Genomic DNA, 14,262 nt, shown 5'->3' on the forward strand with positions numbered 1-14,262 from the left:
CTCCTTCCCAGTCTGATCAAGGACCCAAATAAGTCACCCCTGGGGCCCTGTATTCAGCACCTACCAGGTGCCAGGCAAGGTGGCTTAAATAGGATTTAATCTTCATTTACTCTACTTAGAGGTGCCGTGAGGGTGGGAAGATGGGCAAGGCAATCCCACTGAGTCATTCAGATTGTTTGCTCAGCCTTATTTCTGCAGCCAACAAATGGTAAGGAAAGTGGAAAGTAACCTAGAAACAAAATACCTGGGCCTAGCCCACAATAAACTCGCAATAAAAATACTTCCTTTAATATATTATAAACTTTGTTCCAGAAAATTAAAATGTTTTATTCAACCTTTACTATTCAACTTTGAAACTTGTTCCTGCCAAGTCAGGATTCAAAAGGACTCTAAATGTTTTTCTATTTTATACATTGGATTGAAGAGGAGGGAAACTTTTTTTTTTTTTTTTTTGGCAAATAGAGGGAAGTAAATTAAATCTCAGTGTTCCATAAAACAACCTTTCTTTAAAAAATAATTTTAAAAAGGTTTTTGTGATTCAATTAAGCCAAGAATTGAGTATACACAAAGAGAAAATGTAAATATCAGAAGGGATTTTTTTTTTCCTAGTTGCTTTAATTATGAAGTCACCCACTGAAGTTCAATTTCTTTCCTTTACAAAACCAGGTTAATATTGGATGTCAAATAGAGAAACTAAGAGATGAAGCTAGATTTATTCACCCGTACAACACATGATGGCAAACACTTTGTGATAAAGTTCCGCAAAGCTGAGTCCAAGACTCTCAGTTTCATTGGATCTGAGTTAGTAGTAGGTGAGTTGTTAGTACACTCTAAACAGAACCAGATGAAGAGTATGTGGAGAGGGCGGTACCCTGGCTAGGGAGTGAAGAGATCCAAGACACAGTGCAAGCTGATGACCGCGTGATCTTGGGCGAGTTAACTCTTCTTTCCATGGATCTGTTGCTGAAGCAGAAAGTTGAAAATTCCAATGCCTGCTCTATCATTCAATCGAATTATACAAAACGGTCACGATAAATTAGCTAATGTACGAGGTGTAAAGCAAGTTAGCCTTAGCAAATAAAGAAACCACAGAGTGTATGTCAAAGGTGCCATTCTGAGGACACATGGGGGGGGGGGGGGAGATGTTTTGCACTTGCTGTAAAATCTCCAAAATTCTATAAAATGGTTCATGTGATTTACACACAAGCCGTTTGGAGGAAAATTAAAGTAGATTGCTATTTACACACGTTTCATTCATTTTTTTTCTCATAACTTCCTCCTCTCATGTTACTTATATTCAGAAGAACAGCTGGGAGTTTCCTGCCCTGTGTAACATTTGATTCAGGCAAATGGGTATTTCATAGGGGCAGCTGACACATGGTCAAAGATAAAAAGAAAACAACAGAAAGATGTCCCCAAAAGCGATTAAACAAATCACTTCCTTGACTTCAGCTGAAGAAGGAAAAATTAATACCAAGGAAAGGGTCTGTTCTCACCCCGTGTGGCTCATGAGTAGCCCCTGAATCATGCATCAGCAGTAAACAGTGCGCTGGAGTGCCAGGGACAGAAACAGCTTCCCTGCCTGGATCACAGCAAACCCAGGGGCTGTTTCTGAAATGCTGACCAGAGAAATATCAGGAAGGAAAGAAAAAGATCACAATTTTTGTCCCTACTTAATTTGCATGGTTTAATTTATGACAAGGAAAGATAAGAAAGGTCATCTCATCTTCCCAGACCTCAATAAAAACAGGTAAAAATGAACAGGGGGGAAAAAAAAGAAGAAGGAGGAAAGTATCTGAAATGCAGAATGCTTGGTTCCTGTACAGTAAGCATAGCCTTCCAAAGAGGTCCAGGCCCTAATCCCTGGAATCTGAGAGTAGGTCAGGATACATGCCGAATGGTTTCAGATGGAATCAAAGTTGCTCATCAGCTCACTTTGAGTTGGAGAGATTATCATGGACTACCTGGGTGGGTCCGATGTAATCACAAGAGTCTTTAAAAAGTCGGAGAGAAGCAGAAGAAAGGGTCGGAGTGATGCAATCAACGTGAGAACTCAATGAGTGCGATGTTGCTGCTTTGAAGTGAGGCAGTGGCCGCGAGCCAAGACACGTGGGTGATCTTTGTTGTTGCTGGTTTTTTAAGATGGAAAAGACAAGGTACAGATTCTCTCCTAAAGTCTCCTAAAAGGAAGGCAGACACTTTGATTTTAGCCCCTGGTGAGACTGTTGTCCTTCTGCCCCGTGGATCATAAGATGAGAAATTGGTGCTGTTCTAAGCGACCAGACTCGTGGTGATTTGTTATGACAATGACAGAAAACTAATATTCCTGAGCTAAAATCTAGAGCACTTCACAGTGACTATGAATACTCGTTATGTTCCAGATGAATATTACTTGTGTTCCAGCACTCAGCGTAGAGGATGGTTTGCCTGGAATGCCCAGGACGCACCTGCTCAGGAACAACACAAATGCCAGAGCTGAGATGGCCCAACCTCCCAGCATCGCCTCTCTTGGTATTTTCCTCCAACCACTTGGATGAAGGCAAGAATAATACATGCTTGTTGGGCCTCTTCTGGGATCTGGGATGTAAAATGGGGTGAGACTTGCACTTAGCACCCATTTTCAAAGTAATTTTCATGGAGAAAATCTGATCAAGAAGGAGAATCTTTTAAATTTTAATAGTGCCAGGAGTCGAAATACATTACCCTTTTAGCAATTTCCCCTGCCCAGACATATCCTGGCCCCTGAGTTCCTGGTTTTTCCAGAGCACAGGCCAGGCTCCACATTCTGGACCACGAGGAACACAAGATTCCTGAAAACCCTGAGGGGCTGCTGGGACTCTGGGAGCACAGGTGAGTTGACGGACGTAGGCTACTTTCCCAGAGTCAAATTCCTTTACCATAAATTGTTTCTCCGACTTGGCCTCAGCATCTCCTACCTTGTTTACACGGTGCCTGCCTCTCAGGGGAAACTTTCCAACCAGTGTGATGGGACATAACATACCGGACATCCAGTGACGGCTGCCAGACCCACAGCCAGTTCACAGGACTTGATCAACTCCTCCATCATGGCCAAGGCCTGCTGCAGTTCAGCCAAGAACGCGGGAGCCTGGGTCCTCTTCGGCCCAGCCTGTGGAAACCAAATGCCTTGTAGGAAATCAAAAGGTAAGCCATGTCCCAAGTGAAGATGGAACACAGGACAGAGATAAGGAGCCACGGATCCAGCCAGCACGACGTATCTGAGACGGCGGGGACACCGATCTGCTTTCCAGCTCGCAAAGAACGGCGGCTAACGGTATTTGCTGGTTTACCATCAACCACACTTCTGTAGATTGTACTAATGAAGAATGAAGTTCATAAAATCATGGGCATTATACTCCTGCTCTATAAGAAACATACTGGGATTTTTTTTTGAAGCAGGAAAAAACAAAAAAACAAAAACACAGCCCCTTTAAATTGACTGCCCTCTCCTTTATACTCCTACCCCTGCGGCCTGTGGAAAAGTACGATTCATATTCCTGTATTGAATGTGAGAGCCTTATTCCTATGGGCAAAGTTATACTTAAAACCTTCCCGGAGGAGAATAGTTTTAAACTCCCGGAGAGACAAAGAACGGGCTGCCAGTGCAGGTTGACTGATGATTTACCTGTAAACGCTGTAAGGGTTGCATTTCCATAGCTCTGCCCTTCCTCCCCTCACACGCTACTGCCTTCAAAGTTACCAAGGAGGTCTGCACCTCCCAAACGTAAAGACTCAGCATTAAGTGGAAAAGCCTGAACTGCTAATTCAAGAAACCAATGTGTCCATTGGTAGCACTGTGACACTTAGGCCATACGAGGGATGGTTCTTACAGCCTGAAAGGCTTTTGCTCAGGTTTTCAGTATTTTATTCCCCACTACTTACATAACATATTGATGTTATCTAGTAAATGCAAACAAAAAGATTTTGGTTTCTCCCATTTTTTAAACACATCAATTTCTACAACCAAGAACAGATAGCTTTTTGCTGCCCCATAGAGCCCCACCCCTTTTTGTCCTCTACTGCATGATGTCAGCGAAGGGTTGTGTTATTTCCTTAACCTCTGCAGATGCAGCAGGGAGCAGGATTGTTAGATCAGAAACAGGAGTGACAGAGCTGATGAATGGAGCAGATCATGCTGCCTCCACTGAATGACCTGCCCAGGAGTCATACCTTCTCCTTCGTAATAAATATGCTCTGGTCCTGGGGAAAGATAGCAGGCTCACCTGACCTTACAATAACATCAGCAAAGGGTTGAAAGTTCTTACACCAGGCAGCATCCTCTTTACCCAAAATGTAAAACGCAACTTTAGAGACGCCACTGCTCCTATTCTTTCTCCTTCCTAGTTGTGCTTTGGTAATGTAGGGCTCAGAAAAAGCCTTACAAACATTACTAAGCCCTTCTCCCTCAGGCCAGCTCCCCTAGCTCCGCACTGTAAAATCATTACCTGTGTCTTGAGCTTCTAATTTCAAGGGGTCCCCCACACACATTCTGAGCAGAGAAGGCATGCAAATAACTTTGAGACACATGCCTCGGGTTTCTCTTGTTAAAACAGGAGTATATAATAGGAAATTTAAAAGAAAGGCCACTTCTAAGCCACAAATTTCTTCCTAATCGGGTTGGCTTCCATTTCCTTCAAAGGAACCTTGGCTGTCTCTCTTAGCGCGCGCGCACACACACACACACACACACACATTTGGAGAGGAATGGGACACCATGTATACAAATTAGATAAACAAAGGAAGAAATAAAAATCATTCATAATCATACCGTGCAGGAAAACCACAATAGAGATTTTACCACATTTACTTTCAGTCTTTTGTGTATGCATTTTACACATTCCTGTTTGTATTCCTGTTAAAACATTTTTGTGTAAAAGGAAGAAAAAGCAATACCATTTATCCTGCTATAAATCTCCACTTTGAAATTGCCTTTAATTATTTTGTTTCTTCCTGACTATGAGTTATGAAATACATACAATTTTACAAGACTTAAACAATCGAGATCTTAAGCAAGGAAAACAAAATCGCCATAAATCCTCCCACCCTTGGGCAAACACCATTAACAGTAATATAAAACAATATTTAGCATCCAGTACCTTAGCCGAATCTCCTTCTAGGTCACCTGGGTCTATCTCCAAATCCTCAGGAGACTCAAAATCCAGCAGACCCTGCATTAACCCAAAAGCCTTAGTGAAAAATCAAAAAGTAGAATGCCAACTAAATGTACTGTACAAACAATCTCCAGACAAATGCTAAAGTAACTGAGAATGTATGCAAATTTGTCTGTCTGTCACGAGTAAGAGGGAAAGAATGAATTATCTATCTGGCACAGTGTTCTTTGCACAAATAATATCTTATTAGCCACGTTCTTATGTAGCCTGCTTTTTCTCACTCAACAGCGTATCATGAATGTTTATTTTCTCATGACATTATATACTTTTAAAAACATGGTTTTGATTGTGTCAGCGTTGTGTCTTACACATAAATCGTAATTGATTCATCTTCTCTATTGTTAAATATTTTGGTTCTGTAATATTTCCTAAAGATAACTTCCTAGAAGTGGAATTGTCAATGTTAAGAGTTTTGATGCATATTTCCAAGTTCCTTAGAGAAGGACGATGTGCCTGCCAGCCACTTATAAAACCTTGCTCACCAGCCATTTAATCAGAATGTTTGACCAACTGAATTAACAGGTCAATCCCACCTCACTGCTTTTTAGTTTGAATTTCTCAGATAATTAGTGAGGTAGAACTTTCAAAAAATGTTTGCTACGAAACATTTCTTCTTTTGTAAAATGCCTATGTCCTTCATTCATTTTTTATTATTAATTTCTTTTTTATTGAGGTATACCTGACACATAAAATTGTTAGATATGTAAAGTGTACATCATGATGATTTGATATACGTATACATTGTGAAAGGATTCCCCCTATCTAGTTAATTAACACATCCATCTCACCTCACATAGTTATCATTTGTATGTGTGAGAGAGAACAGTTAAGTCTACTCTGTTAGCAAATTTCAGTTACACAATACAGTGTTATCAAACTTCATGTTTTACATTAGATCCTCAAACCCTATTCATCTTATAGCTGAACGTTTGTAACATTTACCCATCTCTCCCCATTAATTATTTCTTTAAATAGTAGCCTATTTAAAATTTTAAAAGAAGAAAAATGAATTTTGCTCTTATGATATGAGTTAGTTTATACAAGAAATCAGCATGAGTACCTATTCTAGAAAAGCTTTGTAATGAGCAAAACTTACAGTAAACAAATATTGCACCATTTTGCAAACCATATCTTAATTCAACAAAATCCAGGGAAGAAAAATTCTCTACATTAAATTTGATAGTTTCCAGTCCTGGCGAGTGTTGCTCAATGATTAGAGCATCATCCTACACACTGAAGGGTTGTGGGTTTAATTCCCTGTTAGGGCACATACATAGGTTTAGGGTTGGATCCCTGGTCGGGGTGTGTATGGGAAGCAACCGATCGGTGTTTCTCTCTCTCTCCCTCTCTCCCTTCCTCTCTGGAATCAATGAAAATAAAAATGTCCTCGGGTGAGGATTAAAGAAAAAACATTGGTAGTTTCCATCCATCACTTAGCCTGTTTGATAGAAATCATGCGTTCAATGAAAGCAAGTTCCTGTTGCTGATAGTAATGTATGCTGATAATTATATTAATGTTTAATTAACTTGCCTTGACTCATTAGACATTATGTACTAAAAAAACTCTTGGTAATGAATATTAATTTTTATAACATCTCAGATAACGTAGTAAGCGTTTCATGGATATTCCTTTTTTATTGTTTCATTATTAATTTCTATGAGCTCATTATTGAGCATGCAGACCATTGGTCACATCTCTTGCTAATATATATTTTCCCCATTTTTTCATGTGTCTGTCCTTCATGGTATAATCCGTCATTCCTTCCCCTTTCTTTTATACTTAGAACAGCTCTCCCACACCAGGATTCTACAATCCTCTCAAAGCCACGAGGCAGTCAGCCCAACATCCATGCTCTTTCAAAGAAGCTGCAGCAGGAGCTCAGTTCCTCAGGACGGAGACAACCACAAAGGCCTTCCTTTCCTCATAGGCCTGCCAGGGGTTTCAACGTGTGTTTCCGGCCATCCAGCAGCCTCCTCCATGGGAAAAACTGGCCGGCCCTGACTCGCCTCCCATGGTTTTGCACAGACCCCCAAGGAAGATTTTATAATGATTCCGTCTCTTGTTTCCTCAATAAAGCTAACAAAATCTTCCAAGTATTTGTAACATGTATTCCCTCCTTTAATGAGTCCAAAAAGCATACCAGGCAAGTATCATTACTACCTTCCTTTTACAGGGGAGGAGCCCGAGACAGAGCAGTTAGGAACCTGCCTGAGTTCACACAGCTGTCAGAGCCGGGATCCACACCCAGGATGTCTGACTCCCGACTCTGTGCTTCTGGTCACTGTGCCCCACGGTCCTCTGCAAATGGAACTTAGCTATTGTGTCCACATCGCTTCAGAGGGAACACTGGAACCCTCAGTCCCGGATGCAGCCAGGCCTGGGAGTGAAGCCCCCCTCTTCCCCAGCCTCCCTTAGGTCCCGCCCCCTCCTCCCTGGGCCCAGGGGTAGGACTTCATGACCAGAGTAAGGATGGGACAGTCAGAGGCATGCGAGGCCCTAAGAGGATTCTGTGTCATTCCTCGCTCACAGTTACTACGCATGTTGGGAGGCAGTGAGCCATCATCCTCATTCCCACACGGGCGTGACATGTCCAGGCATCAGACAGCGCTACCTGTCACGGAACTTCACGGGGCTCAGCGCTGGGCGAGCTCTCTACACGTATCACTCATTGGGTCTGGTCTCCGCATTCACTATGAGAAGACCTAGGCCTGAGAGGTCCAGGAATCCCAGTTGGTAGCAACAAAGCCAGTGCAGCCTAGGCTGGGGCTGTCGAGGCAAAGATGAAAGAGCTAACTTTTCCCCGAGAGCAGAATATTGGACTCGAGCTTAACCTCCGTGAGCCTCAGTTTCTTCATACTCCAGAGCCAGTCTGACACATCTGGTTGCGGGATTAAGTAAAAAATATGTGTGGGAAGGCTCCCAGGTCCCTCTGAACTCTATGATTCCTTGGTCTCCCCCCTCATTGAGGAGGGCCGCGTTGGACTTGGAGGACAGAAAAAGCTCCACGGACAGAAATTTTACCTCAGAAGACAAAGTCACAACTCTCCACGTGATCACCTTAGTGCATTCATCTGTTTTCCCAACACAGAAAAGCACTGTCTCATTGGCTTTACCTTCAACAGCATCTGGTATTTTGTAAGTCTCTGGCTTGGGCCTCTAAGATACTTGAAAAGAGGGAGATTGTGATCCAATTGGCGCTGGCATACCTTTCAAAAACAAACAGAAACAACATCAAACAAAACAAACAACACACACACACACACACAGAGAACAAAGGGGGCGGCATTTAAATACAAGAAAAGACAATTCTCAGGGGGAAGGGGGTCTGAGGGGTGTGGGAAGAGATTGGACAAAAGTCTTACACCTATGGATGAAGACAGTGGCGGGGGGTAAGGGCATGGGGTGGGGTGGGGAATCAAGTGGAGGGGAGCTACGGGGAAAAAAAAAAGAGGAACACCTGTAATAATCTGAACAATCAAGATTTATTTAAGAAAATAAATAAATACAAAAAATGAGTGGGCTCTTCATGGACGAGAGGAGAGGGGCAGCGGTGTTGACCAGCTTCCGAATGCTACTGAGTTGCTCAGTCCTTCAGGAGCAGGGAGTGAAGTGAAAGGAAGGGGGCAGGGGACAACTTGGCTGGTATTTTTATAGGCAACTAGGGAAGCAGGGCCATTTATTTCTTTTAGAAGGCAAGCCCTTAGAAGACAGTGGGGCATTTCAGGTCCTTCTACACAGGAGGCAGCCTGTCTTTGAGTTTGGGCGTGGCGGGGTCCATTGAGGTCATTTGAGTCTGTAGGATACATGATGGCTTATGATATCATTCAAGAGAGTCCCAATGTCTAATCTTTTGGATTTAATTCTGTTTTCAAAACCATCTTAGAAGAGGACTCTGGTTTCTGCACCAGGCTTCTCACAGACCTGCTCACAGAGACCCAGGGCAGCATCTAAACTTCCAACGTACGACTTCAGCATAGAAGAGACTTTCAATAAACATAAGTCCCAGTGCCAAATTCCTCTGCCCAGTTCATACGTTTGATAGCTTTAAAAATTTGGTGCATAATGAACAAAATGAATTGACCAACAAAATAAGACCCGGAGCATGGAGGCATGGAACAGACGTACCTCGATGTGGGGTTGGGGGAACAAGAAGAGAGAAGCCAAAGAACTTATATACTTATATGCATAGCCCATGGACATGGGCAATAGGGTAGTGAAGACCTGGGGGTGGGGTGGATAGGGGCTGGGAGGCAGGGGGAGAAGGGGAGAAAATGGGAGATATCTATAATACTATCAACAATAAAAATATATTAAAAAATTTTTGATGCACATAAACATTGTTCAGAGAAAACAGTTTGTGGGAGACCTTATAATCTCAACGTTACCCCAAAGTAGGCGCAGTCTTGACATTCTTGCCAGATTGCCTGAGCTCGGGGCAGATTCTTATGGTATTTAAAATATATCTGGAGATCTTCTTTCTGAGTGGGAAAAACAATTCAAACACATTAATCAGGTAGTATTTTTCAGTAAGTGGATAGGATAATACAGTTTATTTATTCATCCAACAAGCCCGGGTTTTTCAATGCGTGAGAAGCTGGGGATGCACAGTCAAGTGGCCTTGCATTGGAGTGAGTGTGTGATGGAGGGGATGGGGGCAATAAACAGCCATACGTACTAAATACAGATGGGAACAAAGTGCTGTGGGAGCAGTTACAGGAGATTCATGAACAGGAGTCGGTCTTGATCTGTGTTGTTTCTCCTCTGCTTTTTATTCAAAATACCAATGTCTCCCCTAAATAGTTCTTTCCCTCCCCCCCCCCCCAAAAAAAAAGGTGTTTACTGAGTGGTAAAACGAAACACTCTCTCCTATTTATCATAATCATGACTCCAATTCTAGGAAAAAAAACCATGAAAAAACAACAGAGAGAAACACCCCAGCAGGAAAATGTGACCATTCAGACAAAACCACACAGATCTAAATCGTGTGGGCAAGCCCCAAAGTGGCAAGCTATGCCTCAGTCATCGCTTTCAACCTGCAGCACAAGATTCGAGAAGGAAAAGGTACTCCACTATCTCAGAGCTAGAGACCAGCAGCGATCCGAGTGCTTGCGCGACCTTGAGAGCATGAGGCGGACTCACATCTGCCCATATCCCAGAGGGGAAGGACACCCTGCGCCAGTGAAGCCAGCTGCAGCTTTGCTCCGCCAGGAGAGCCTGGTCCATGGGCGCACAGAGCCACGCCGCTCTGGCAGAGAGGCCCACGTGGTTTCTTCCTTTCAGATTTCGCGTCCCTCTCTTCCCGCTCACGGCCAGTTTGTCATGTCCTTCACATGCGTGTGGGCTCTCTTCCCCTCACTGGGTCAACGCTGTCTCTTCTACTCTAAACACACGGCTCTGGTGAACGAGTTCCATTTCTGTACCTCTTCCCCTCTCCCGATGGATTGTCAGTGGTCATTTCACTACAAGAACTATAGCAACTCTGTCTTTTGTACTCTCTCTGCGTGCGCGCACACACTTAGTAAGAGAGGTGGCCCTTGAGAAATGTTGTTCAGACTGGTCAAGGCAGTGGTCGGCCAACTCATTCGTCAGCAGAGCCAAATATCAACAGAACAACGATTGAAATTTCTTTTGGGAGCCAAATTTTTTAAACTTAAACTTCTTCTAACGCCACTTCTTCAAAATAGACTCGCCCAGGCCGTGGTAGTTTGTGGAAGAGCCACCCTCAAGGGGCCAAAGAGCCGCATGTGGCTCGCGAGCCGCAGTTTGCCGACCACGGGGTTAAGGAACTAGAATAAGAATTCAAAGCTTAACAATAACATATTCATTATGCATTCACTCAACAATTGTCTGTGGAGTGTTTTTGGTGTGCTGGCACTCTGCTGAGTGCATTTGTTAAACTCAGTGGCTCCCAAAGCATAGTAGACTAGATGAGGGACACATTTCTGCCAGCCTGAAGGCCAGGCTTATACAACATTACAAATTGATTCAGGCATCTCATCTACAAATAGTCGGTCAGAGCACAAAGACATTGGCTGTTAGCTCCTAAAAGAATTTAAGGTTTTGCTGCTTTCAACACTCACCACCAGAAGATTCTCAGTAGCTGAAGGAGACTTTGGAGATACAGCTTCCCACCCAGTAAAGCATCCTCAACAGTCAGCCACCTTTCCCCAACTCTCCCAGTAACGGACGGACCTGGGTCTCCACATGGGAGCTGAGCTGAAACCTGCGTTCCTGAAACCTTCACCTTGGTTATGTGTCTGTACTTTGAGCAACAGCACAGGACATTACAGGCCAAGTACCGAAATATAACTATCGACTTCAATTTGCTCTTCAGTCCAAAATTCCTTAGAGAAAAGATGTGCACTAGCCAGCAGCATATGAAAGTGCCCGATTCCCCTCACCTCCTTATAGAATAAATCAGGAGGCTAAAAAAATTACTACCAAAAACTCATATTCACACAGGGAGACACGACTGCTTATGAATTAAGACTGTGGGCTCTGGTGGTGGATGGTTCAGGTTCAGTTCTTGGCTTTGTCAATTATAAACTATATGGCCTGAGGTTAGTCATTTCACCTTCCTACACCTCAGTTTTCTCATCTGCGAAGTGGGCTCACCACAGCAGTCAATTCCTATGGTTGTTGTAAGATTAAATGAGATGATGTATAGAAACCTCTCAACAAATGCCTGATACATGCAGAGTACCCAATAAATAGTAGCTTATTGTCACAGCACTTTTTACTTTGTAGAACCCTTCTGTATGCATTATTTTATTTGACTTCCACAACAACTTTACGTGTTGGTATTATTAAGCCTGTTGTATGGAGGAGGAAAGTGAGACTCTAAGGGTTTAAGTGACTTACAGCTAGCAGCTTGATCTAGATAAGAAGTTTCGTTTCCTGAGTCTCATCCCATGCTCTTTCCAGAGAGCAAAGGAAACTCAAAGTAAACCACTGACAAATAATATTCTACACGGAGCTTGGTCTCGGGGGCAGAATCTCCCTGGGTGCTATAGGTATAGAGTCGGATTAAAACACTTGGCCAGCATGGTCAGTGTGGCTCAGTGGTTGAGCATCAGCCTATGAACCAGGAGGTCTCAGTTTGATTCCCGGTCAGGGCACGTTCCCCGGGTTGTGGGCTCGATCCCCGGTGGGAGGCATGCAGGAGGCAGCCAATCGATGCTTCTCTCTCATGGATGTTTCTCTCTCTATATCCCTCTCCCTTCCTCCTTCTAATATCAATAATAATAATTAAAAAAAACCTTGGCCAGAGCAATATTTCAAAGTTCATATCTATGATTAGTTTCAATCTGCAAATACTATTGAGAAAAGATAAACTGCTTCCTATATAACAAAAGCCTAATATGCAAATCAACCAAACGGTGGAACGACTGGTCGCTATGACATGCACTGAACACCGGGGGCAGACGCTCAATGCAGGGGTTGCCATGACGCACACAGAGAAATGACACCAAGGACCTGGTGCTGACAAAGCAACACTCAGCTTCCCCCAGGTGGGACACAGGCCTCACCAAATCGCAGCCGACACTGCCATGGCGCAAAATGTGGCCCACAGCCCCGCCCGGAAATGGTGTCTGTGGGCGCTGGGTAATGACATCACGTTTTTGTTGACATTCTGAAGCCGAAATTGTCAACAGAGTATGTCTGAAGACCAACTATTGCTACAATGTACCTCTGAAGCCGAAAGAAGTTGGCATCATCGACAGAATGTATCTGAAGACCAGCTATTGGCACAACATACCTCTGAAGCTGAAAGAAAGTGACGTCGTCAACAGAATATGTTTAAAGAACAACTATTGGCATAATGTACCTCTGAAGCTGAAAGAAAGCAACATCGTAGACAGAATATGTCTGGAGAATAGTCATCGACAAGTACTACCTATACTGGTAGGAACTGCCTTCATAGCAAAAATGAGGTAAATGAAGATGCAATTCTCTAACACAGTTGTGGTGGAATGACTGTTACATGTCAATTTTGCCTATCCCTAAATTTCTCCGATGAAAAACCATCTGATGGAAAATGTATTCGATGTTGTAGCAAAGGCAAAGTTTTTACAAATTATATAAATTTTCCACAATACCCGGCATATTTTAAAAAATTGATGATAAACGAGGATTCTGACAGTAAAATTTTCATGGAAAATATTTGTTGTTATATCATGTTGTTATTGGTTTTTATTAATCAATTTATATATTATTTTCATGTACATTTTACTAATTTTCTTTCATCTCTGATACTTCTATTATAGAGAAAGGGCAAATAGCAATATTAAAATATTTCTTCTAACTAATTTCCTGTCAATGTGCATAAATTCGTGCACTGGACCACTAGTAGTAAATAAAGGATGATAGGCCCACCTTATTGGCTAACAAATACAAGTCTTTCACAGCAGTGGCGAATACCCTTAAAGATTCTCAAAGATTAGATAATTGCGGTTTTAAGATAAGAATTTATTACCTGAATTTTATCTCCAACATCAATAATCATATAGGATTATATACAGAGTTTGCATTCTGGGTTAATGATTTCTAAGGTGTCTCCCAACATGGAGGACTATAAAAAGCTTGTATAACTGTAGGAGAGGAATTCACTCAAGAAAAGATATTTAGTTGGAAACTCCTTGACTATTTCCTCATACTTAGACAATTTTTATGTGATTACACCCATTTTTCTGCCATAGGAATTTGGTCCTCACTCAAAAAATGTAAATGACTTTGCAATCCTATATAATAAAAGGGTAATATGCAAATTGACCAATCAACCAGTCACAATGATTTGCAGTGACCACCAGGGGGCAGATGCTCAATGCAGGAGCTGCCCCCTGGTGGTCAGTGCGCTCCCTCAGCCACAAGCTGGGCTGATGGCTGGCGAGTGCAGCGGCCGTGGTAGGACAGCAGCGCTAAGGATGTCCGACTGCTAAAGGGTGCAGGCCAGGCTGAGGAATCCCCCCCACCCCCCTGCCCAGTGCTCAAATGTTGTGCACCAGGCCTCTAGTAATGATATAAGCATTTATAAAATATTTCTAAACTATGAAACTAGATTTCACATTGGTG

General features: G+C 42.8%; 1 protein-coding gene across 1 annotated transcript in view; it reads right to left on the bottom strand.

Moving 5' to 3' along the window:
* Positions 1–14,262, bottom strand: part of MCF2L2 (MCF.2 cell line derived transforming sequence-like 2) — a gene marked incomplete at its 5' end in the record, with an annotated part of 193,282 nt that overhangs the window by 31,926 nt on the left and 147,094 nt on the right. The window contains 4 exons of the mRNA XM_079763591.1: positions 3,002–3,127; positions 5,115–5,186; positions 8,304–8,396; positions 9,576–9,668. Of these exons, the coding sequence (XP_079619717.1) occupies positions 3,002–3,127; positions 5,115–5,186; positions 8,304–8,396; positions 9,576–9,668 (384 nt within the window). The remainder of the gene's footprint in view (positions 1–3,001; positions 3,128–5,114; positions 5,187–8,303; positions 8,397–9,575; positions 9,669–14,262) is intronic.

The sequence above is a fragment of the Cnephaeus nilssonii genome (assembly GCF_951640355.1).
Source record: "Cnephaeus nilssonii genome assembly, chromosome: 3".
Taxonomy (NCBI): domain Eukaryota; kingdom Metazoa; phylum Chordata; class Mammalia; order Chiroptera; family Vespertilionidae; genus Cnephaeus; species Cnephaeus nilssonii.